Source organism: Sus scrofa, chromosome 18 (genome assembly GCF_054392235.1).
Source record: "Sus scrofa isolate SSC_HxYL_T2T_F1_AM1 chromosome 18, Sscrofa_HxYL_maternal_Yorkshire_Landrace_v2.0, whole genome shotgun sequence".
NCBI lineage: Eukaryota > Metazoa > Chordata > Mammalia > Artiodactyla > Suidae > Sus > Sus scrofa.
In genome coordinates this window covers 50,332,809-50,359,753 of record NC_139400.1, presented here as the reverse complement: position 1 = coordinate 50,359,753, position 26,945 = coordinate 50,332,809, and the positions used below count along the sequence as shown (strand labels likewise).

Genomic DNA, 26,945 nt, shown 5'->3' with positions numbered 1-26,945 from the left:
ACAAGTCTCTGACATTAGTCTTAGAAGCAGACCTTACCACCAGCAAAGATACTGTGCAGTCTTTGAGGCTGCAGGCTTTTTTGAACCACCTGGCCTTGCTGAGGGCACCTGGGGACACACCTGGGACCAAGACTGGAGCCAAGTCATTAACCCTTCACCCAACTCCCAGCCCCAAGGCTTCCTCACTTCTAACAACAGATTTTCTGTGAATCAAGATGTTGGCCCAATAGGAATTTTTTTAATTGGAAATGGAATCCAAAGAATCTAATTGATCAAATGAAGTTGACAACCAATGGAAAGATGAATTCAGACCTTGCAGATGAATAAGTGGCCTTGCATCTGGTTGAAGAACAGATTTGGATGGAAATCCTAGACTTAAAAATGGTGGTTATCAACCCTCTTTTCCTCAATTTCACGGGAGGTTAGAAATCCTAACGATGGGGGGATGGATTGGGGTGCACTCCCTGTTTCAGAAGCTCCATGGTTGTGCTCAAGGTCAGGCTTAACTGGCTTGTGGTAGGAAGAGGAGGGGAGAGGGAGAATTAGCATTCTCTGAGTGCCTCGTAGTTACGTCACTGCCTTAGCCAACTCAGGTTGGTATTATAACCAGACCAGGAAAACAGAACTTCTGGGGGGCATGGGGGGCTTATTTTGGACAGGAGTGGGAAATGGTGGAAGAGTGAGGAAGGTATTAATTGCTCTTTTCTTACAGGGACTGGTCCTAAGAACTGGATTCTATTAAAGAGGGGAAAAAATATTTCAAAGCTCCCATTAGTTCTTTTGCAGGAGCGGGACCCAGAGTAAATGCCCTCTGTTTGGCAGAGTAAGTTCAGAAGCTTTAAAAATGTCTAGCCCTTGTGTGGTGTCGGCAATGAGGGCTGAACATACATTCACAGGAGTGTGATATTCAAGAGGGGAGGAATTTCTTGGTGGAGGAGAAATCCAAGAAGATAGAGGCAAATTCCTGTCCAGGGAAGACAGGGCCAGTGAGAAATCCTCCACGAAGGGAGGCGAGCTGATAGTGGTGTTGACTTTTTAAGTAGTGGCTTCTTCTGTGTCTTTTTTTTTACCCCAGCTGCACTTGCGGCATATGGAAGTTCCTGGGCTAGGGATCAAATCTGAGCCACAGCTGCCGGCCTATACCACAGCCACGGCAACGCCAGATCCTTAACCCACTGAGCAAGACCAGGGATCAAACCCACAGCCTCACGGAGACTACGTTGAGTTCTTAGCGAACTTTTGTGGGTGGAACTTGGGAAGAATAAAGGTGGAGCCCCCTGAACTCCAAGGTGCAGGGTCACACATGGTGGGGGGGCGGGGGCGCCAAGGGTGGGGATGTCGAGTTTCCAAGCAAATGTGGAAACACATACCAAAGAGTCAAGTGCAGCACAAGGCAGAAGCTGGTGCCTGTGGGACTAGCTGGGTGGGTGACATATGATTAAATTAACTTTTTTTTTTCCCCTTATATAGATGAATGCTCATAACCTACCTGAGGTCACAGGACTGGAAAGGGACATCAATCTTGGATTCAAGCCCTCGCTTCATGTATCCCACTTTTTCTCCAAGAAATAATCGCTAATATTTATTGCATCCTCACTATATGTTCAGCCTGTGCTCTGCTTGGTCACAGACGACTCTTCGCATTTTACAGCTGAGACTCAAGCTTAGAGAGGTGACAAAACTTAGTGAAGATCAGAGAGCAACCAACAGATAGAGCCGAGATCCTGTGGTATATAGCACTAGGAACTACGGCTAATCACTTGTAGTGAATCTATACATGTATGTGGAACTGGGTCACCATGCTGTGCAGTAGAAAATTGACAGAACACTGTAAACCAGCTATAATAGAAAAAAATCATCATTTTCAAAAAGAGCCGAGATTTAAATTTTTTTTTTAACCTCAAAGTCCTGGTACTTTACTAGCTATACAGCTTAGTCTGAAATGATATAAACTGCATTGATAACATAGATGTTTACCTATCGACGAGCTGCTATTATTACTCATATTAACAATCTATTGGGTTTGTGTTGTAGGGAGGAAGAGGTTTTTTTTTTTGGTTTTTTGTTTTTGCCCTTACCTATACAATCAGGAAGCGAATTGAAACGGCTACGTTAGATTCTTAGATCTTGACAAGATATTCAGGACTGAATAGTGTGCCAAGCATAAGGGAAATCTAACTCTTTGCCAGTGAATCCCAGGATTCTGAAAAAGAAAAACATGACTCACATACAAGAAAGTCCTTTAAAAGCATCTTTTTATTTGCTGTAAGAATATAACCAGGCATGTCTATACAGTCCCTTGTGCAAAAAAAATTTTTTACAAGCATCGCTGCACTTCCAGATCTGTACATTTGCTCTACTAAAAAATTAGCAAAGGCTGAAAAGTAATGTCTTGGGATAAAAGAAGACAGAGGAGCCACCTTTCATCCCCAGGATCGTGGCTACCAACACCAAGGAGCACAGCCAAGAAAGCACAGCCACAGTGAAGTCTTAATACCCAAGAGGGCAAGGTCATGGACATCACCTGTGGGTGGGTACACGGAAGCCACTCTGCCATGGACGGGTTCCTCATGTGGCCAGGTAGCTCTGTGCAGCAAGTGCGGAGGCATCTGTGTTCAAACAGGTAGGAAATTGCCTGTTGAGTTAACCTAATTCAGCTGGATTAGACTCTACCAGCCTACAGAAGGGTCCTCTGGTTCGGGTACCAAGCAGGGAGCGAAGAATTACAATTGCTTCCTTGACAAAAAATGTCACAGTGATTTTCCTTTCTGTATAATAACTAAATTTCCCTAAAATACCATGGTAAAGCACATTATAAATTGCTCACTAGCACGATAAGCACTAAACTCTGGTGCTGACTTGACTTCCATGACTGCGGTTTATCAGAAATGAACTATGGAGAATGAGAGGACACCAAGCCCTTTGCAATCAGACCCAAAAGCTGTGGCTCAGGGAACAGCTCCCTCGTTGTAGGGTGAGGGCAGTGGAGGGGGGCAGGCCATCCCTGAGCTTTTTTTCCTGGCTCTCAGCTACCCCTGCTGTGCACCTAGGACTTTCCAGGCTGGGCAATAGCAACCAGAACCTGCATTATCCCTAACCTTCACCACCAAAGGCAGAGTGGGGTTATGAAGCCCACTTTCCAGTTTAGCAAACTGAGGTTTTGAAAGGTTATGCCATTAGACCAAGGACCTGCAGCTAGTTATAGACAGGACAGGGTCAGAGATCAGACCTACCTGACAAACCCAAAGCTTTCCACCGCACCAGGCCCTTTCTGAAGGGATCCAAAGCCATTTCTGATCTGGAACCTTTCCTTACGATTTCTGTGAACTTAGTGCCCAAGTAAAGATTCTAGAGAGAGATACAGAAAGGCTAGCAAATGTCACCCCAAAGAGGTAAGTTACTGGCTTCTATCCTGCCACCAGCTCCAAGAGAAACTGGATTTCCAAAGGGACTCAGATATGTGGTCTGCTGGAAAGATGACCTGAAATCTAACCTAAAGTCACCTCTGACCTTATGGGAAAAAAATCTGAAAGTAAGGAATTCAGATTAGGTTCAGGATTGTATACTCTCCTGAACCAGGACCTTAAGACGAAGTGGACACCTCCTGGGTGAATCTTAAATCAGGAGTCTCTGACATCCCATTGACTTCAGGTGTTGTCCACCTGAGTGATGGTAGAGGACCAGAAGCAGCAGGGCCAAAATGCGTCTCCTGCAAATTCTCATCCTTACAGGTACAATGAGGCTGTAGGGCATGAAGCAGGCAATGAAAACCGAAATGAAGACAAGGGTCTTCCTTGTTAACTTGGAACTTCTTGGTGAAACCTCAATTCAGAAATACCGATGGGGAGTTCCCGCTGTGGTGTGCCATTGCTGCAGCTCTGGCCTAGGTCGCGGCTCTGACTGGGATTCGATCCCTGGTCCTGGAACTTCCATATGCTGCGGGTGTAGCTGAAAAAGAAAAAAAACATACCTGTGAACACAATCCATCAGAAAGTCCTCCTTTCCCTGTAAGCATGTTCCATTCAGAAGCTCAGATTTTGTGTGGGAGGCATTTACTTTGCAAGCGCCATGCTTCCTTGAATTTTAAAGATGTGTATTGAAAATCAGAAAAGATGTTTTTAGAAGTGCATTCCTTAAATCCAATAATTATTATTAAACCACTATTCTCATTGGGGCAAGTTAATTTCCGGGGATGAAAAAAGTGTCAATGGGGAGGAATTTTTTTTCTAAATGGGTTACATCATTTGAACTTTGGTCTGGAAAGGTCTAGAACAATAGAAGCCACATGGGACCACACTCTTACTGGTTTGCCACTAGAGTCTGCATTGGCCCCCAAATCCAGTGACTTGAAGGGTCTGTCCCAGAACAACAAAGAAGAAACTCACATCCAGCCTTCACTGTGCCTCAGTGGAGTCACAACCATGAGAAAACACACCAGCCCCAAAGGCCTCCAGGGGTCCTGGAAGCGTGTCCCACAGTGGCTGGTGAGCGGCCAGAGGCAGATGGGCAGGCCTCTCCTTCACTCCCTCTTCCCCTGGACCTATTTTCTGTTCCAGTTATGTGAGATGTTCTGAATCTTTTTCATTTTGATCCTTTGATCCAGCATCTTGTACCTCGCAGGATGCTCATCAGTTTTCTTTGGGACAGACGGTGCGTAGGAGCTGGATGCATAAGCAGGGCGTTTAAAATGACGCAGAGGAGCCTTGATGACTGGGGGCCATGCAAAGGAAGACAGACAAAATGGTTAGCCTCACCAACGACAGGGTGCGCCTATCTCCTGTGGGCAACTTCCTGGCCCTGAGACCTGTTTGTTTTCTTTAAAACCAGGAAACAGAGTTGAACTCTCACTACAAGTCTTACTGCAAATAGATGAAATAAGCACATTATTACTTTGTTCACTTAAAAATAGACAATTTCCTAGGAAAACAAAATTCCTAGAGCTGGACAGTGATGACCCCAGAATATAAAGTTGCTTTGAGAAGGAAGGGATGGGGTTAAGGCAGTGAAGAGAAGCAGTGGCTTCGCTTGGGGCAAAAGCAAAGCAAACACAGGGCAGCAGGGCCATATCATTCGTCTGCATTCAGGCCCAGATGCAAGCTTTCAGGGTTGCAAAGTGGCATACAACCCTGGAGTGCTAATAAGTACATCGCTGAGAAAATATTTGCAAAACACATGTATAAAGGTCTTGTTTCCAAAATATAAAAGAACTCGTAAAATTCGACAAAAGGAAAACAAAACCAATTTAAATATAAGCAAAGATCTGAACAGACTCCTTGTCAAAGTAGATATACACAGGGCTGCAAGGCATAGGAAAAGATCCTCAACAATTTTTGTCATTTGGGAATTGCAAATTAAAACAATGATATATACTACACACTTATTAGAATGTAATACTGTTAAGTGAAAAAAGCATATATACATCTAATCTTATTATAAAAACAATCTGTGCATAGGAAAATCTGGGAGAATACACACTTAAACCATAGCAGAGGTTATCTCTAGTATAAACATGGCTTTATTTTTTTTTCTTCGTTGTTTACCCTGTCCATTTTTGTCCATGATGATCAAGTTTAGTGATGTCACTTTTTTTTTGGCTGCGCCCCTGGCATACAATAGTTCCCAGGCCAGGGATCCAACCCACACCACAGCAGCTACTAAAGCCACAGCACTAGCAATGCTGGATCCATATGCCGCTGAGCCACCAGGGAGCTCCAGTGATGTAACCTTTTTAAAACTGATAACTTTCTTCCATAGATTCAAGTATCAGAGCTATTCCACAAACTGATACACGATAGAAAGTCCATAAACCTGAGTTTTCAGGAGTTCCCGTCGTGGCGCAGTGGTTAACGAATCTGACTAGGAACCATGAGGTTGCGGGTTTGGTCACTGCCCTTGCTCAGTGGGTTAATGATCCGGCGTTGCCCTGAGCTGTGGTGTAGATTGCAGACTCGGCTTGGATCCCGCGTTGCTGTGGCTCTGGCGTAGGCCGGTGGCTACAGCTCCGATTCGACCCCTAGCCTGGGAACCTCCATATGCCGCGGGAGCGGCCCAAGAAATAGCAAAAAAAAAACAAAAAAAAAAAAACAAAAAAAACCCTGAGTTTTCGCTGAGTTTTAGTGCTAGACCTCTCGGAGCTCTTACAGCTGAGTATATATATATATATATATATATATATATATATATATATATATATATATATATATTTTTTTTTTTTTTTTGTCTTTTTGCTGTTTCTTTGGGCCACTCCCGCGGCATATGGAGATTCCCAGGCTAGGGGTGCAATCGGAACTGTAGCCACTGGTCTACGCCAGAGCCACAGCAACGCGGGATCCGAGCCGCGTCTGCAACCTACACCACAGCTCACGGCAACGCCGGATCGTTAACCCACTGAACAAGGCCAGGGACCGAACCCGCAACCTCATGGTTCCTAGTTGGATTCGTTAACCACTGCGCCACGACGGGAACTCCAGCTGAGTATATTTTTCACAGCCTATAGCTCAATATCCATTCATTGACTTCTTGAGTGCTTCCCGATTGTCCTGCTGAGACGACAGTGAACAAAACAGGCAAAAATCTCTGCCCACATGGAGCTTCCATTCCAGTAACCCCGTCTGAAATCTGACTTGCTTACAGAATAAAAAAATGTTCGGTCATAATAAGTGATGCTTTTGCTACAAGCTTTGTTCACACCCACACCAACTCCGCCAAACACATAATTTTAGATTTTCAACAAAGGTCCAGTAGTGACTTAGTGGGTATGCAGAACAGAGGTTTTTGTTTTGTTTTTTAAGATCTCAGTATATTGTTTCTTAGTGTAAAACAAGGGATTGCAGCACAAAACACTCTAGGAACAAATATAAAAACAGTCCTGTTACACTAGAGAATGGAGTAGAAACAGGTGAGAGCTTCGGAGGAAACGTGGACTGTTGCGCACATGTCTGGGCTAGCTGAGTTATTGCTCTTTAAGTCACAAGCCTTCTCCATATTCATTCTATTTTCACGACTCAGCATGAACCCTCAGCCAAAGTATTATTGAATTTCCCACTTCTCAGCATGAAGAAACATTTACCGTTTGCTAGAATTCTGAGCGTCAGAACAAAAACTCTCCCTGCCACTGGAGTCGCTGCAAATAGAGTTGCACCCACTGATTGAAATCGGCTCCCCACTGAGACTGTGGAAATACTTCCACGCCTGCTGTCACCCTTACTCAAAATGCAGGAGGAAAAGACAAATTCATATAGTGCTGTTTGTAGGCACTGATTGCCTTTCCCCTCCACAGGGGAGCGTGACTTGAGGACAGGGCAGAATAGCAGAGCCAGGGAGAGGGCACCATTTTGAATTTAATGGGGGGGGGGGAACCTTTCTTCCGGGTGCGAGTGTGGCCTCTTGAGGACTCTTTCACTCGCCTTCTGCTTATTCCTGAGATAGTCCCGGAAGGGAGCTGACTCTGTTCCTTTCAATGACTGGCCACCTCCCGCAGATGAACCCAAGCAGTAGTATTGCAATCCTCCCCCATCCTGGCAGAGAAGAACCAAGCTAGAAACAACCTGCCCCCTCCTTCCTAGGCTTGATCATCAGCAAGGTGGACCCTTTCTCTCTTGGGGACATGTTCACAAACTCTGCTCTCTTCTCCCAGAGCAACTTCCTTGCAGAAAATGCTCTCATCAGCTAATGAAGATTTGACAAAGGCACATATTTCTGCTCAAAGCCTGAACTTGGGAAAGTCATGATCTGTATTTTTTCTTTTTTGGTCTCTTTAAGGCCTCACTTGAGGCATATGTAAGTTCCCAGGCTATGGGTCAAACTGGAGCTGCAGCTTTTCCGCCTACGCCGCAGCCACAGCAACACAGGATCCAAGCTGTATCTGCAGTGTACACCATAGCTCGCATTCTGGATCCTTAACCCACTGAGTTTGGCCAGGGATCGAACTCACATCCTCATGGATACCAATCAAACTCTTAGCCCTCTGAGCCACAGCAGGAACTCCCATTGCCTCTTAAATGTTGATTTACATGAAGAGCAAAATCCCACTGCCATACACGCCATTTCTATAATCAGTGTCTATTGGCATCTGTTGGGAATCTGATGCAAAGTCCTTATGAAAATGCATAAAAATCATCCAGGAGCTTTGAATTGCAAAAGACTGACGTGTTAACATCCATTCCATGGAGGGTGGAGTGATATAAGAACTGAGCCTGTGATTTTCATTTCAGGATCTGTGATGGCAAGATAATTATAATCCCTGACATACATCATCTGCAAGGCACAATGCTCAGACTTTCACGTGCACTAGCCTTTAATCGTCATTACAATCCAACAGGCAGGTGTTATTATCACCCCTTTTTGAGGGAGGAAACTAAGGCTTAAAGAACTTAAGTAATTTTGCAAAGTGTACACAGCCAGCACGAGGGAAGTCTGGATTCTGCATCCACGTCCAAGCCGTCTGACCTCAGAGCTCCCATATTTAAAATATCCTGGGACCAAAGTTCAGATAAGTTTCAATAACTACCGTAATAAGTTTAAATAGTGACTCATGTATAGTATTAATCCTTGAGTATTTATGTATGATAAATGGGAAACTTGAATATCTTTGTTGGTTTCTGCAATCATATTTCGCCCGAAGCAAAGTCAGTCCCCGTTCAAACAATGCATGTAGTAACAGTTCGGGAAGGAATTGCAGAAAGTTCATGGCTAACAAGTGCTCTCTCTTTTTTTTGGCTGCGCCCATGACATGTGGAAGTTCCTGGGGCCAGAGATCGAACTGGCACCACAGCAGCGACCTCAGCTGCTGCAGTGACAACACCAGATCCTTAACCTGCTATGCCACAAGAGAGCTCCTAATAGCTCTCTTAAGTAGCTCCCCCCCCCATCTTTGCTTTTTAGGGCTGCACCTGCAGCATGTGGAAGTTCCCAGGCTAGGAGTCAAATCAGAGCTATAGCCACTGGCCTATCCCACCGCCACAGCAATACCAGATCTTAGCCAAGTTTGCCACCTATAGCACAGCTCATAGCAACACCAGCTCCTTAACCCACTGTGTGGGGCCAGGGATCAAACCCTTGTCCTCATGGATACTAGTTGGGTTCATTACTGCTCGGCCACAGCAGGAACTCCTTAAGTAGCTGCTTTTGTCTACCCGCCTCACCTGGCAAGGCTGAGATGTTAGCAGGTGCTCCCAAAGTCTAAAGGCTGGAGACAAACAATCAAGACAGGGGAGCCACAGGGTCTTGGGAGGAATTTTAACTTGGTGGTTCCCACCCCTCCTTGCATATGGGAACCACCTGGGGGGCTTTAAAAAATCCTGGGTACCCCAGAGCAACTAAAGCAGAATCTGGGGAGGGGTTAAGCTGAGGCCTTAAGAATTTTTTTTTTTTTTTTTTGTCTTTTTGCTATTTCTTTGGGCCGCTCCCGCAGCATGTGGAGGTTCCCAGGCTAGGGGTCGAATCGGAGCTGTAGCCACCGGCCTACACCAGAGCCACAGCAACGCGGGATCCGAGCCGCGTCTGCAACCTACACCACAGCTCAAGGCAACGCCGGATCGTTAACCCACTGAGCAAGGGCAGGGACCGAACCCGCAATCTCATGGTTCCCAGTCGGATTCGTTAACTACTGCGCCATGACGGGAACTCCAAGGCCTTAAGAGTTTTTGAAAGCTCTTCAGATAATTCCACAGGGCAGTAGTTTACAAACTACTGTTTTAGTCTCGCCAACCTCGCCCCTCCTTATCATCGCAAAGGAAACAAGAGTGGTAACACTTTGCACCTGCTGCAAATGCTCCTTAAAGAGCCAGCCAGGGCTCTACCTCTGGTCTGATCACAACGAACTGCCTGGCTGGGGAGGAGTCCTTTGTGCATCAATTAAAGTTACCGTGGTCTTCAGAATTAGGTGTTTTTTTCTCTCCTACCTACACAGTTTGTTCTTCCTGTTGGGTGTACTGTGAAGGCAAAAGCTCTGAGCAATGAAAAAGCACTATTTTGTTGGAAAAAGCAATGCCGATGCTATCACTTGAGAATTGTGAGAAAATCGGCAACAAGAACAGCCAACACTGAGAGTCCGTGATCTCTTCTAAATAAATAGAACCCTTGGAAAAGCCACAAATCAGACCAAAAGGGATGTTCCTGGTGTCTGACTAAGGGGTACATGCGAGAGCAAGAGATGTGCAGTTAGAGCAAGAGCTGTTTCAGCCTCTTTCCACCACTCCCAGCTATTTAATTTTAGGCAAACGCTTAACTTCTCTAAGCACCACTTTCCCCCCTCTGTAACTTGAATAAAACAGCACACCCCTAGCAGGGCTCCTCGGGAGGGCTCAGCGGGGGGGGGGGGGGGGGGGGCATGTCCAGCACTTACCACGGGGGTGGCATAAAGAAGGCCTTCAGTTAAGGGCAACTTGTATTTTTACTACAGTGACAGCGATGGCGTCGGGAAACGCTGGTGAATAACAGGAGACCAAACCTTGAGCGAATGGAGCGCAGGGAAGACGTGGAACGGGCACCACTGTCCTTCCAGTGCTCGCCCTGGGCTGCTGGCAAGGGTGCCGCTCCTTCTGCCCCTTTCAGAGAATCGGCCTGATGTCAGTTTCGCCCTCCGGGTGTGGCTTCTCCCTGGATTCTTTCTAGCTTCTTTCTGGGACATCTTCTCAGAGCATCTGGGATTCCCAGCCCGCCTTCCTGATTCTTAAGGAGTCAGCATTAGCACATTTGGTGTGAATCACCTGTTCTGCAGACGAGCTCGTTGGAACATGCGCAATCAGCTAAGCATCCTGGCGCTGGGAACATCAGCTCCACGTGGAGCGGAATCAAGTCAGGTGCATCCCAGTCTGAGGCAGAAACACACCCTTAGGAACTAGCAGTTTGGCTGAATTGGTTTTCATAGCTGCTCTTTTCCTTAAGTGGCACGTGGAAGATGCGAATGTGTTTCACCAGAACAAGAGACTTGCTCCTTGTTCTGGGCTTCCCGGCAGACATTTTAAAAAATGAAAGTGACATATAACAACGTTTTGTGAACATGGGGCTTTGCTGTTACAGGAGCCCAGTAGCCTGGCTTTTCCTCAGCATCACTCAGTGTCTCCAGGTCCATCGCCTCCTTTGCAGCCGCCCCTCATCCTTGGAAGGAGGTCAGAGGTAGTTCCGTCTCTGCCCTCATATGACTGAGACACATAATTTCAGTTTCCCACACCACCACCACCACCAACAGCAATACCAACAAAAACAACAGAGATAATAACACTTACTGCAGAGGCCTGAGTGAGAATGACCAAAAAAAAAAAAAAAAAAAAAAAACCAAGGCGGGTCAAACAGCCGGCAGAGTGCCAACACATAGTAGGCACTCATCCAGCATTAGTTTCCATCCCTTTCTGCAGAGGAAGATCCTACATTTCAGGAATTATCTGGAAGATGTGCAGCTGCCAGGGAAACTCAGCAGCAGCATGCTTTCTAGCCGGGGAGTTCATCTGTCTCCTCGACATAAACGCGCATCAGTGAGGACCACGCGGATCGTCGTGCCTTCCTTTGGTAGAAATACAATCCAGCGACGTTAGCGCAGCCAGAAAATTACTCTTCAACCATGTACATCCGATATACTGTTGTCTAAGGTGAAGGTTTAGCCTTAAAGTCCTCAAGTTGCAGTTTATATTAAAACTAGGATAATTGAATCCAGCATCTACATTGGAAAAGACTGGCTCTCCTTCTTTTCCTCAAGAAAATGAGAATACTAACTAATTGGGAGTTCCTGTTGTCACTCAGCTGTAATGAATGTGACTAGTATCCATGAGGATGCAAGCTTGATCCCTGGCCTTTCTCATTGGGTTAAGGATCTGGCGTTGCTGTGTGCGGTGGTGTAGGGTAAAGATATGGCTCGGATCCTGTGTGGCTGTGGCTGTGGTGTAGACTGACAGATGCAGCTCCCTTTCGACCCTTAGCTTGGGAACTTCCATATGCTGCAGGTGCAGCCCTAAAGAGTAAAAAGAAGGAAGGAAGGAAGGAAAGGAAAGGAAGGAAGAGAAAGAAAGAAAACAAGAAAACTAACATATCTGAAACTCACAGAGCAAAGAGCACAGGAGACAGGAAGCTCATTGTCTGAGAAGGTACCCGGAAAAAACCCAGGTGACACTGCCTGAACCAAACCACTCCCTTGTGTGGAAAGATGACCCAGCCAGCATTTCCGTCCCTGGAGGAACACAGCCACAGAGAAAAGAGAAACCACTTCATGCACCCTGAAGCTGTTTGCTTCCATCTGTAGTTCTCAACCCTAGATGCCCATCAGATGACCTGGAGAGCTTTAAATCTGCTGATGCCTAAGCCCCACCCCTAAGAGTCTCAGAAGGAAGCTGTTATTTTAAAGTGGAGCCCAAGCATCAGTATGTTCGTAATGCCCAGCAATTCTAAGGCATGGCCAGGTTGAGAACCACTCGCTCAGAGGCTGAGTTTGTTTTACGAGTAATTGGGCTTCTAGTTAAGCTCCGAGCGATGTTTGGGGCAGCTGGTGGGGCTGGTTATCGCATACAGGAGTGGCCAGCGTTTGGCCATGAGCTAAGATCTGTGACAGGAATGGAATCTGTGAAGATCTATTTTGCGGACAGGTGGTACGGTACTGTGAGAGAAGAGTGGGTTTGGGGGTGTCACAGAGCAGAGCTAAGCTATCACTTGCTGTGAGATCCTAAGGGGTTAATCTGTTGCGAGATTCAGGGTTTTGGTTTTTGATTTCTGTAAAACAGGAAAAATGGTGACTGCTTTGCATGGCCATTGTGGGGAATTTAAAGGGCCCATCACTGAGATAATGTACTCACGGTACCTTGCAACCTTGCAGAGTGCCAGTTAGGTCATGGGTACAGGGTACGCGGCTACCATTATTACACAGCACAGGAGACGAGAGGTCATCATGGGAGCCTTTTAATGGTGCCCTCCCTGGTGCATTTCTTATTACAGTATAGAAAAGCCATGTAATTCCCCATACAAATGGATTTTACCCACATGAAAGACCTCAGCACACATGAAGAGATTAACTTAATGAATTTATTTGTGACTATTTGGCAGAGAATACACCACTGTGGTTCACAAAAGGCTAATTATCCAAAATGTGCATTTGTGAAAAATATACTTTTTCCATTAAAAGTGAGGGAAACACTTTGCTGAAACCAAGTGCTATTTTAAGCAAAGCAGAAAAACCTAGTCCTCGTTCTAAATTATTTACACAGTGTACCAATATGGAGGTTCATTCAATCCCTTTGGGTAACCATAAGTATAAAGAGTGCTGGAACTCCCAGCCGGGAAGGGTGGCCTAGACACCCTGCCAGGATGGAAGGAGTTTCAGCCCCTGAACTCTAATCTTGATGTCTTTAGGAAAATGACAAGGGCACTTTTGACTCTTTAGATTCTTTGCATTTATTATGCTGACCCATAATCGTTCTTAGAGTCACCTTTATTGGAAGCCATTCTCGAATCACTGATTCCCTGGGCTTTGAGATTCCTTATGCTTCACCTCATAGATCATTCATCCTGGCTATGAACTTCATGAGGATGGGACAGGGTGTGATGCATATCTGCAAAGTTGACTGGACTCTACAGAACCTGACGTTTCTCCCTTGCATCAGCAATGTCTTAATACCTCGACTTGCTGCCTGTGTTTTTTCAAAGAATATCAGCAAGTTCCTTTCCTTTGAAGTTTCAAGTTTGAGGCCTGAGCACTTCCATTTTATACCCATGCTACAATCTCAGCTCATTTCTACAGGTCTTACTATAGTCTGTAGAGACACTGCGGCACACATTTCAAGCCCCTCTGACAAACAGGTGAAAGAAGAGGAGCAATAAATAAGGCTGGAAAATAAGCTCATCCCTTATTCAAATAACTGCTAGCTATTAAATGCCCTGCAACCTTATGACTTAATGATTAATGTTTTAATTTAATAAAAATATTATTTATTTAGCTGCACCTGTGGCACGTGGAAGTTCCTCGGCCATGGATCGAACCCATGGGCACAGAAGTAACAACACTAGACCCCTAACCACCAGGGAACTACAAAAATATGATTTTAACTAATAAAAAAAGAATAAAAAAGTCCGCCCAATGACCATTTCGAGTTCTTTGTTTTCATCTTGTTTTCCCTGGACAGCACAAAATGCACGAGGCAAGCACTTTCAGAGGAGAAAAATATTTGGGAGAAAATGCGAGCTAAGTCTTTTTTTTTTTTCCCTGTCTTTTTAGGGCTGCACCAGGGGCACATGGAAATTCCCAGGCTAGGGATCGAATTGGCACTGCAATTGCCAATCTACTCCACAGCCACAGCCATCCTGGATCCTTAACCCAATGAGAGGGACCAGGGATCAAACTTGCATCCTCATAGATACTACTTGGGTTTGTTATCACTGAGCCACAATGAGAACTCCCTAAGCTAAGTCTTTTGCTTTATTTTTTTTAACAATGTGTGCATTTTCCCACATGTCAGGCTAAATCAGTAGCTCTGACATTTGCTCATACCCACAATGACCTGTGCCAGAAGAAGCCTGTAAAGATCTAGTTCTTCAGGGTTCTAGAGCTCTGAAGTGTTAAATCACTGCAGATGAGCTTTGCTCTGGTCCACAGTAAGAGCGACAACTGATATGCCTCAAACTGAACTGAAGATTAAAAGACGATTGCAGAGAAAGTACTTATGGGAACCTTCACTCAGAATGAAAACAATGCAAGATTTTGTCACACACCAAAGTTGTGCTTGAAATCAATATGTATTTAATTGATTTAATTCCCAGGCAGAGTACATTATAGTGTGGACTCTTTGACATTATGCCTAACAATGAAACTTGAGCGAGGAGCACAGGCTTGCCATCTGCTAACTTTGGGCAAGTTATTTATTTGAGTATGCCTCAGTTTCCTGATATGTGAAATGGAGATAACAGTACCCTCCTTAGAGGGTTGTTGGGAGGATTAAGTGAGATAATATATGTTAAGAATCTAGCATTGTCCCTGATTTTTGATAAATGTGCAAGACATATCAAAGTATTTATTGTTAAAAACCTGTGTTAGGAAGATCAGAAGTTACCATTTTTGAAGTTAATCACTCAGTAACTTACAATACACACACTACTTTGTTTTTGTAAAACAACATAAGCTTCCTAAAATGTCTTCAGACCTCAGAGCTGGTCAGTTCTCTTCCGAGGAATCCTCTGGATGGACGTTTTATCCATAGTCCCCTAGAAAAAGACACACAACAATGTCATTGCAAGCCAGCTGGCATCTTAACACACAAACTCTTTCTACATCAGGCAACAGAGATTAGAAGCAGAGCTGCATCTACTGCTGACACTACGTGCACGCCAGCAGCTGCACAAACAGGAGCAATCAGCTATCTGCATCAGCAATGGCTACGGTACCGTACCTTTCCATCTAAAGGATCACTTCAGGAAAGAGAGGTGACCGAAGTGCCTCAGGGCATCTGCTCAGAAGCCATGGACTAGACTCCATCCTTAGCAGTCATGACTGGAAGTGAAGCTCTGGGCCACTCCTCCAGTGAGAGCCAACATTTCCTCAGCTCTCCATCATTTACGACCCACGGAGCTTGACTGGGTTCACAAATCTCATAGGGGGAACAGTAGAAGTTGGCTCTAGAAAAAAATTGGCTGCAGGTGCTATTATTTTATCATCTAAGAGTCACTTTGCTATAGGTAGGCTAGGAGTTAATGTGATGCCCCTGGAGCAGTGCTGGAGTTTCAGGAGGAAGCTTTGATAATTTCAGGAACACCTCACAAGTGGTTCTTTGATGAAGTAGTCTCTGGTGGCTTCATGATTGAAGCATGTGACAAATACAACTGTCTTGGAAGACAGTCACAGATGTTTCACTTAAAATTCTTTAATATATAATATTTGAGCACACATAAAAGTATAGTTGATAATAGAATATTCTACCAATATAGTTTAATCCAATCTTAACATTTTGCATATTTGTTCAAAAGTTTGTTTAAAGAGAGTAAATATCAAGGTAGAGTTAAGTATCTAATATACCCCTCCATGATCCCATGATGTTTCTCTTTCTTCTCCCAAAATCATCCAGAATTTTTTTTTCCACACCCACAGCATACGGAAGTCCCTGGGCCAGGGACTGAATCTGAGCTGCAGCTGCACAGCTGTGGTGATGACAGATGCTTTAATCCACTGCACTGGGCCAGGGATCGAATCCCTGCCTCCACAGTGACCCAAGCCACTGCAGTTGGATTCTTAACCCACTGTGCCATAGCAAGAACTCCCAGAATTTAATGTTAGTTATTCCGGTGCATTGAGTCATTCAATGATTACATTTATATGCATCCATAAAATGTCTATTTTCTGCTTGTTTTAAAATATAATACAAATTGTGTTAGATAGTGTAAATCTTATTGGAACTTACTTTTCTTGCCCAACATTATGTTGAGCATTGTTTGTAATAGAAAAAAAAATTGAAAAGCACCATCAACAGAAGAAAGATGAAATGAACTATGGAACATTTGTAATAATAAGATGTTGTACAGATGTTAACATGGATAACATTTTTCAAAGAACTAGCTTTCATTTTGTATGGACTTTCTTTTGCAATACATTAGCAAACTTTCTTGGAGTTTTTCTCAAAAAATGTGTCTCTTAAAAGCAAGACAGAGCTGGATTTCATTTTTCTTATCCACACTTCTGTATTTTAATAGCAGAGTTTAAGCCATTTACAATTATTGTTATTACTGATGTTGTTGGACTCAATTCTACTAATTTTATAACCACACTTTACTCTTTGCTTCTTTTTTCCTTTTCTGCCTTCTATTAAGTAGATACATCTATATTCCCTTTCTTTGTTATTGTTCATTTGCTGATTTAGATGCAATGGGTTATATTTCTATTATCTTACTGATGATCCTTTGTACCAAAAAAATTACAAAATTACAAAGCTCTGCCCAAAGACAGACAAGATCTGATCATTCCTTAGCTCTGTATTAAATATTCCTTCTTCCATCTATAGCTTCTGTTTCTATTTTAACAAAAAATGAACATATTTTTACAGTGACAAGTTACATTTACTAACATGCTTTATTTACAAATGAGCTCACCACTAATTCCTCTCTCACACTTTGCTTTTGGGTTCACTTTTTTGAAGTATATACTTTAATATTTCTTCTTTTTCTTTTTCCTTTTTTTGGCCTTTTTAGGGCCACACCCATGGCATATGGAGGTTCCCAGGCTAGGGGCAGCCATAGGCCTACACCACAGCCACAGCAATGCCAGATCCTAGCTGCATCCACAACCTATGCTTCAGCTTGCAGTAATGCTGGATCCTCTAACCCACTGAGCGAGGCCAGGGATCAAACCTGCATCCTCATGGATACTAGTTGGGTTCTTAACCTGCTGAGCCACAACAGGAACCCCCTTAATACCCTCATGGATACTAGTTGGGTTCTTAACCTGCTGAGCCACAACAGGAACTCCCCTTAATACTTTTTTTAATTAAGTCTATGAGTGGTAAATTATGTTATTGTATACCTAGAATGTTTTTACTGTGCCTTCACTCATAACTATTTAAGCTATTTTATAATGCTTTCTTTCAGCATACAAAAGATATTTCATCGCCTTCTGTCATGTACTGTTACTAATGCAAATGTTGCTATCAGTTGCTTGTCATTTTATTACAGGCAACCTGCTTGCAGTTCCCCTGAACATAATGAGCTTCTTATATTTAAGATTTTCTCACCCTTGATATAATTTGGAATGATTTCACACAATGCATTTAGGCATGTATTTAGTTTTATTTAGGTATGGCAACTGAGGTGCATTTACCATTTAAGAATTTGAGCATTTAGAGCTGTTTATCTATATTTTGTGCTCTTTCATTTTACAAATTGAGATATAACTCACATACTATATAGTTCACAATTTGAAGCATACAGTTCGGCGCTTTTTAGTATAGTCACAAGGTTGTGGGTCATCACCAATATTTAATTATAAAACATTTTCATCACCAATAAAAGAAATCCCAAACCCATGAGAATTCACACCATTCTTCTCTCTCCCCAGCCTCTAGCAACCGCTAGTCTACTTTCTTTCTCTATAGATTTACCAAGTCTACGTATTTCGCATAAATGGAATCATACAATAAGTGGCCATTTGTGTCTGGTCTCTTTCACCTAGCAAATATGTTTTTAAGGTTCATCTGTGTAGAATGTATCAGTACTTTCTTCCTTTAGCATAGCCCAATAATAATTTATTGTACGGATAGATCGCATTTTGTTTATATATTCACCAGTTGATGGACATTTAGGTTGTCTCCACTTTTTGTCTATTATGAATAATGTTGCTGTGAATATTTGTGGACAAGTTTTTGTGTGAACACATGTTTTCAGTTTTCTTGGGAACATACCTAGGAGTGGAATTCCTGGGTCTTATGGTCATTCTATGATTATCATTTTGAGGAGCTGCCAAACTGTTTTCAAAAGTAGTTGCATCATTCTACGTTCCCATCAGCAATGTATGACGGTACTAATTTCTCTGCATCACCGTGAACACTGGTTATTATATATCTTTTTTATTCTTGTCATTCTCATGCATGTGAAGTGGTATCTCATTGTGGTTTTAATTTACATTTCCCTAATGACTAATGATATTGAGCATCTTTTCACATTCCTTTTGTATATCTTCTTTGGAGAAATGCTTTTTCAAATCTTTTGTCCACTTTTAATTGTCTTGTTTATTATTTCTTTTCTTTCTTCCTTTCTTTCTTTCCTTCCTTCCTTTCCTTTCCTTTCTTTCTTTCTTTGTCATTTTAGGGCCACATCCTCAGCATATGGAAGTTCTCAGGCTAGGGGTCAAATTGGAGCTGCAGCTGCAGGCCTGTGCCACATTTGTAGCAACTCCAGATCTGAGCTGCATCTGCGACCTACACCATAGCTCACAGCAATACCGGATCCTTAACCCACTGAGCAAGACCAGGGATCAAACTTGTGTCCTCATGGAGACTAGTTGGGTTCGTTACTGCTGAGCCACAACAAGAACTCCTATCTTTTCGTTGTTGAGTTGTAAGAGTTCTATACATATTCTGGATACTAAATCCTTATCAGATATATGATTTGCAGATTTTTTTTATTCTGTGGATTTTCTTCCCATTTTCTTGATAATGGAAAGTTATAATTTTGATGAAATTGTATTATTTATTTTTCTTTGGTTGCTTGGGCCTTAAGCTTCTTATCTAAGAAACCACTGCCTGATTCAAGAACATAAAGAGTTCCACCTATGTTTTTGTCTAGGAGTTTTATGGTTCAGGCTCTTTCATTTTTTAAAAATGGTTCTGTCTCTTCAGTCCATTTAGTATAAAGTCCTAAGGTTATCTTTTAATTCTCTTTTCAGCTGTGTTCTACCTTGAGCTTATACCATCAACTGTATTTTTCTTTGTTTTTAAATATTCCAACTATATGTTTACTTTTTAAAATTTCAAATCTTGAGTAGCTTCCTTTGCATATTTCTGTTCTTGTTGGGTTTCTGCACAATTTTTAAAACATTTTTGTTTCAAAACATTTAAAACATGTCCCCACAGCACGTGGAAGTACTCAGGCCAGGAATCAAACCTGCACCACAGCAGTGACCCAAGCCATTGCAAAGACAATGCCAGATCCTTAACCCACTACACCAAAAGAGAACTCTCTCTGCACAATTTTACTTTATTGTTTTTCAAGGATTTTTATTCTTCCTTTTGGCTCTTGGTGTATCCTGAAACATGATATTTTAAGTTGGTGGACAGCCTGTACCAAGAGCTTGTGGTAGAGGCATTTGCATTGTGTGATGTTTGTGAGGCAGGAGGGAGAAACAGGGCTGGCTGTGTTACGACTGAGGGGGAGGGTATCTGCTAGACAAAGCACAGCTAAGGTTAACTAGATCGAGAAGTTTGAAAACTATGCACTCCACCCCTCTGGACTTTGGAGTGGTCGGAACTCAGAGCCTGACATTCAATTTGGGACGACTTCAGACTGCCAAACTAAGGTCAAAGACAAGGTGGCCAAGATGCTGATTCATAAGCCTTAGAAACCCAGCAGGCCACCAATAGGTCCCCAGCAGAGCAGGTAGGAACTAGATTAGCTCTGCATATTCTTACAGATATGATGTCAGAGATTCCATTTAACCCAGGAATGTTATGACCTTACAACCAATAGCAAATACCACCACTGCACCCTGAGGTTGTTGGGTTTAGAGCTGTTTTCCTCCTAATGTCTACAATCACAAGAGCACAATAACCACGAGTGGGGACAAGATGAAATGGGCTTCCAGAGACCACAGAACGTGGTCGACATGATACTAAAAACCAGTCAGTGTAGTAGTATAGCTACAGTTGTGTAGCTGAAACAAATCCAAACTCCAGGATGAGCATTTTTCTGAGGATGGTTGCTTTCTATCTAGTCGTAAATTACAGTGGTAGAGCTCACTCACATACCTGTGCACCCGGCCTTATAAGCATTATTAAGGACACAAATGTGCCTGTCACCTTGGCAGGCACTGCGACAAAAAGGATTAAGACAGTCCTCCATTCTTGAAAAAGCCACCTAGCAATGGTTAAAGAACTTATAAGCAAATCGTTATAAGTCAGCATTAATTGGACCTCAAGGATTTGGAGAGACTGCAAAGAGAAATTAACCGGGGGGAGAAAAGGGTGAAGAGTGTTAAGCAGAGTAGCAGAGGCAAGAAAGTTCATGGGCTACTCAGGGAACACTGAGTCTAGTTGATGTGGCCTGGGTTGGGAAGGCTGATCAAGTTGAAGTTGGAAAAGCAGACATAGATTATATTTCATCTAGTCTAAGATGCCACTTATTGGAAAGTGAACTATTATTTCACATACGACCAAGAAAATATGTATAACACACCACTGATTGCAATTAAAGTATAACACACCACAGATTGCCAAACATTCCTATTTCAGAGGAACTAGAATGAAAGGTCCTGTCCCACTTAGCATGGATGAAATGTAGCAATTCCCCAAAGAAGCAATGCAAAAGATATATCAATGCAAGAAAACAAATTTCTTAAAAAACATAAATGCAAAAAAAATGGATATAAATTTTCTCATCAAATAAGTACAGTATTAATATTAGCATTAGGAAGAGAACAGTGAAATGACAAACTCATTGCTAAAAGTATAAAATAATACTACTTTCCTGGAAATCACTTGGACAATGATGGGTCAAAAACCTAAACTGTACACACACTCTTTGAGCCAGTAATTCTACCTACAGGAATCTGTCCTAAATCCATATTTACAGACTCGGAGGAAGATTTATGTACAAGAATGTATTAATAATAAAATGCCAGATTATTAATGCATACAGTCAGCTCTTTGTATCTACAAATGCGGAACTGCAGATGCAGACATCTGACTCTAAGGGACCCGAGGAACCGTGGATTTTGGTATCCGGGGGGGCGTCCTGGAAGGGATTCCCCCTTGGATACTGAGGGACGACTGCATATAAATAAATTACGGTTATAAGCATATGAAATGTTAATCAATCAGAAATATTTTTAACATTTAGTAACATGGAAGAAAGCTCAATAATAGCAGATTTTAAGAGGGAGGAAACAAAACTCTAAAGTATAATCTCACTCTAGAAAAATAAAAGTAATAAAGATTGGAAGGAGAGGTCATCTGGATTAGTGCTCAGTGGTAGCATTTTGGGGACATCTTTCCTTCTTATAATATGTGTTATTTTTCAGAGTTTTCTATCTCTTTTATAATCTCTCCTTTCTTCCAAGTTCTACTTGGAACTTAATTAGGCTAGAGACTTAAGTTTCTACATGGAGACAGAGTAACCCATAGATAGCTCTCATATGAAGTCATGAATGCCTCACATTTTCTGGCATATGGGATCCAGTACAGATCACACATGTTCTCCATACGTCTCAGTCGTACAGACTCGCTACCCTTTACGAGAACCCGCTATGAGTACAGTGCTAAACTGATAGGCATTCTTTCTAATTCTTATCAACACGCAGACAGATGAGAAAACAGAAGGTCCAAGAAGCTGCGAAGTGCAGTGAGCCTACACAGTTTGAACATGGCACAGTTGGGATCTGAACCCAAGTCTCCCTCGCTCTCACCAAAGGCTCACACTCCTGCACCATCTGTCTCTGCAGAGCATGTCCAGAGGAACAGCAAAGTCAACCAAGGGCCTATTCCTTCCATAAGTGAGCAGGAGAGATTGTGCACCAACTAGGAATATGGTACCCATTTCTGGAAGAACCTTACAGGTGTGGATGACAAAGTTCTCCAACCACACGGGGTTGACTGGACACACAAGGGGCCAGATTCCCAGCTCATCAACGGCTAAACTCAACTCCTGAGAAACCAGTCCTTTCTGCGGCCTGTGGTCCCTAAGTTGATGATGCAATGCCATTTACCCACCTGGCAAGGTAAGGCGACTCGTGGAGCTAGTGCTTGGAGCTGGGGAGCCATGAGAACGCTTCTTTGTGCCTGGAAAGAGGAAAAGGACGATAAGAAAGAGTAGGATTGTGGACTGAGTTTTTGAACCAGTGAACGCGCATCTGCAATGTTATCAAATGGTCTAAAAGTCTGGCTCTGAAACCAACATTTAGAAGGCAGTTGGAAGAGGCTGAGGGAGCAGCGCATAGTCCATGGTCCAGAGAAGCCAGGCGCACAGCCTTTACCTCTGTGTGATGGTTCTCAGTCTCCTGATCGGCAAATTTGGTCTTTACGGACCCACACCTCTCAGCAGGAATGTGCTCTAGGATCCCCAAGGAAGTGTTCTAACCAGGCAGCTGCCTGGGCGCCACCCCCAGAGACTCCATGTCCCTTGTACTGGGCTGACGTCTCTGGTTTCAAGGTCCACCCCAGCTGATTCTGAGATGCATCAGAGTGAAGAAGCACTGCTGTGAAAGGGGAAGTTCTGGATTTAGCAGTGAGGCGTCAGGGCTTGTCCCCTTCGCCTTTACTCCCTGTTGGACCTGCGGCAACTTGATGTCTCCCAAGAGCTGTGATGATGAAATCTTCGGCTGCAAGATGAGGAAAATGCAAACTACATCATAGGGTTCGGGTGGGAAGTAAAAGAACCGAGCTGTGTGAGGGTGCTTGGGAGCCGTGGGAGACCAGCAAAGCTAGGCGGGTGGGGTCCGGGCGTGCCTGCAGCCGGTGATGAGGTTCCTTTGAGGAAAGGGATTCGCGAAAGCTCCTGTTTACAGCTCTGGCTACGACGAACTCCAAAGGCAGGAAGGAGAGAGCAAAACGAACGGAGGGCTGAATTGCTCTGCAAAACAACTTCACAGGTTTGCATATACATGTGTGTGTGTGTATATACACATAACGGCATAGAGAGTGTGTATAAATATACATATACACGTAAAATGCACATGCACACACCTATACCTACACAGAAATATACATAAATGCAGATGTTATTTGTTCACTCATTTCTTTATTTATTTGGCCACCCAGAATGGGGGCAAATGACGCCTGGAGGCTGGACTCTAGCAACACGACTGACGCCTGGAGTCCGAGGTGGCAGAAACGCAGAGAGAACCCTTAGGCAGAGGATGTGCAGGAGTCAATGTCACGTTATTTCTGTCACAAGTCCCCTGAACCTATGCCAACGCTTTTGTAAAGTCTCCTTTGCATGCAGGGGTCTGGTGTGAGCGGAGGCTGTGTGAGTCTGAACACAGTCCTGGGTAAAGAGAAGGAGAGGTGACCGACTGGTCTCCACATCAGAGGAGGCGGGAACTCGGGATGGGCTGCGGGCGAGCACCTCCTACTCTGAGATGTGGAGAAATACACTAGGCAGGGTGCTGGAGATGGTTTCATGCGAGTCTTGACATTCTGTGTCACTGCTAATTATTATTATTATTACTGTCACAGCAACAGTACTGTTAATAGTAGTGATAGTAAAAATAGAAAACACAAAATTAACCCAAACACCTCAGACCCACAAAAACTGGTTTTTTTGTTTGTTTGTTTGTTTGGTTTGCCTTTTTTTTTGTCTTTTCTAGGGCCACTCCCATGGCATATGGAGGTTCCCAGGCTAGGGGTCTAATCAGAGCTGTAGCCACCAGCCTACACCAGTGCCACAGCAATGCCAGATCCAAGCTGCGTCTGCAACCTACACCACAGCTCACGGCAATGCCAGGTCCTTAACCCACTGAGCAAGGCCAGGGATTGAACCCGCAACCTCACGGTTCCTAGTTGGATTCGTTAACCACTGAGCCACAACAGGAACTCCCAAGAACTGTTCATTTGTCCAAGGTGAGAGGAGATGTCTAGCAGAATGCTAGGTCTTCAGTTTCTGGGTCTCGCAGGTGCCCTGAATGTCAGAGTTGGGGGAACCTTAGAGGGTTCCAAACGGGCTGTAACTGCGTGGGAGGCAATTGTGATACACATGGCTTCAGGGTCCTCTCCTGGACCCGCTGAAGGGGACTGTCCAGGGGATGGAGCCGCAGGTTTGCAGGTCAACACGTTGCCCCATTCCCCAGGTGAGGCTAAAGATCATCCATCAAATGGGGTGCTCAGACACCCGAGGCAAAAAGGTTTGCCCAAAGTGAGACGCCGGGGTCCAGGCCAGGGCCTCATCACTGCACAGCTCCGAGGGGTGCCGCTCACACTGTTCCCTGCAGGAAGCGGTGGACCTGAGTGTGTCACAAGTCGGCTCCAGTAACGGGGCTCCCAGGATGCAGATCCTCGCCGCGGGGCTCCTCGTCCAGAGCCATTCCTGACCCACTGGATCAGCCTCCGCCGCGGGGAAGCCAGAGACTCAGGGTGTTTATCCCTCCACTCCGGAGACACTTGATGTGTCTGTCCCACTGTCCCTTTGGGATAGGGTTTCTCACGGTCTAAAGATCATTCCTGGCCGGGCCGGCTGTCCTGTGCAGAGCAGGAGGTTTAGCAGCCTCTCTGGCCGCTGCCCACTAGGTGTCAGCAGCACCTTCCCTGTCGTGAAAATGACGAAACATCTCCCAGGCACTGACACATGTTCCCGAGGAGCAGAGCTGCCCTCAGTTGAGGACACCTGCTTTAGGAAGGAGGCGGGGTTTAGGGTTTTTCATTCAGAGCTGTGATTCGCAATTTGGCCACTTGGTCATTAATAAGAGTCACTGCCACACAAGCACCATTTCTAGGCACTGTATTAATTTGGGACATTTAAAGGTATGTCAGCTATCTTTTCTGATGCTACCTCTCTGAGGAAAAAATGATTTCCAATTTATGGAATTTGGAGACAAACAGAATGTAAGTCATTTGTACAAAGGTACTGAAATAATATGTACAAAGCCGGAGGGCAAAATTTAAGCCCAGAGCCTACAAAAACTTGTCCCAACAATACTTGCTCTTTCTTGACTCATCCATTACCCACGTTTCCTTCAAATGCCGTCTTCCAAAATTTGCATCAGCCCGAGAACAAGCTGGGACCTTTGTTTTAACGAAAAGGAAAAACCAAACCGGATTCTCAGGCCCAACCTAGCACTAGTGAGCCAGCATTTCTGGAGGGGCCTGGATGTTTGACAAGCATCCCAGGGGATTCTGAGCTGGGAGGCTTGGAAAAGCTTGTGTGATAGACATTCCCTTCTTTTCCTCTACCGTTGGGAAAGGCGGTGCCCTGCTTCCCACGGCTATTCTCGTGAAGCTGAGAGAGCAAAGGCAAGGTGACCTCATTCGACACTTAAAAACCTGCAGAGCACTGGATGGTGACAACCTTTTAATGGCGGTACCACTGCCAGGTGAGTTCATAGAAACGCTTCATGCGCTTAAAGATAAAAATCACCTGCTCCGATCTTCCCAAAGCCTGAAGCTCCATGGCTTTTTCTTGGGGCCAGCTTTTCATCCCCTGCAACTCTCCTCTGAAGACAGTGAATGAGACAGGAACCTCTGGGGACTGTTGGTTCGTGGAAACGCAGCCCTGCGAGCCCTCAAGCAACGCTCTTGTTTTCTCTGTACGCTTGACAAAGCGCCCAATACATCAGGGAAAGGGAGACACCACCCTCGCCTCTCCTAATCAGGAGTCAGAAAACAGGCAGCAAGCAGAGACGCATAAAACAAACTTGCTGGCAATTTCTCCTGACCAGCAGGTGGCACCAGGGACCCCTGGGCCAGGGAAGGTGGGGGGGCGGAGGTGGGGGGAAGGGGGGGGTTAGGCTGGGAGTCAGTCTCCTGTGAGTGCCCCGTTAAGTGAGGTTGGTTCCCTGAAATCATTTTCCCTTCTGCAGCCCCCACATCACCTATTCCTTTACTCACAGTTCCATTTGTGGGGATAATAGCTCATGCACCTTTCATTTTCTCAAACTCTGTGCCCCTCCCTGGCTCCCACGTCCAGGAAAAATGTCAGAAACTGAGCTGGAAGAGCCACGTCCAGATGAGCTTGCAAAGTGCGCCCTGTTCTTCCGGCCCGCAGGCACATGGGATCTACTGCAGAGGTCCACCTGAGATGCTGCTCCGGGAGCCACTCGGAAGTCCCTCTACCAGCGGGGCTTTTCAATCCCAGCTCCACACTGGGATGGTCTGGGGAGTTTTGCGGGTACCTGGGCCCGCTCCCCTTAGAAATGCTGTTGAATTGATCTGGGGTGGGCCCCGGGTCAGCTTGTCCTGCCCCCATGAGGGAAATCTCTTTCTTTCAGCTGTCAGAGGACGCGTGCTTTCTTCGCAACAGCTGGCCTGTGCTTTATCCTCAGGGATGATGCGAAGCTTGTAAATAGTTTCTTCTCATGTTTATTTAGGTTTTCAGGAAACTCTGATCCAATTCGAGACCTGATGCTGGGAGCCGGGGAGGCCCATTCAGGCTATAGGACTGTGCACTAACACGTGCCCTGTTTGGCTCTATCTACATCAGCTCTCCTTTCTGCCTCTGCTTATTATTTTGCAGTCTTTGTTTTTTTCAAAACAAATTGCTAAATGTATGTGCTTGTAGACTTCTGAAATATTTTGTAGATGAGGCAAATAGAAGAAAAACATGACTAAACGCCTCCATCAGTGCTG

At 44.4% G+C, this 26,945-nt stretch overlaps 1 protein-coding gene across 12 annotated transcripts in view; it reads right to left on the bottom strand.

The window, feature by feature from the left end:
* Positions 1-2,238: 2,238 nt before the first annotated feature.
* Positions 2,239-26,945, bottom strand: part of PDE1C (phosphodiesterase 1C) — a 609,477-nt gene continuing 584,770 nt past the window's right edge. For 5 of the 12 annotated variants that reach the window (XM_085005901.1, XM_085005893.1, XM_085005896.1 and 2 more), the window contains 2 exons: positions 22,380-22,448; positions 12,995-15,180 (listed from right to left, as the gene is read on the bottom strand). In XM_085005901.1, the coding sequence (XP_084862027.1) occupies positions 15,167-15,180; positions 22,380-22,448 (83 nt within the window). In that variant the 3' untranslated portion in view covers positions 12,995-15,166. Of the gene's footprint in view, positions 4,711-12,994; positions 15,181-22,379; positions 22,449-26,945 lie in introns of those variants that run through there. The other 7 variants (XM_021079206.2, XM_021079208.2, XM_021079211.2 and 4 more) reach the window with 3 other exon arrangements.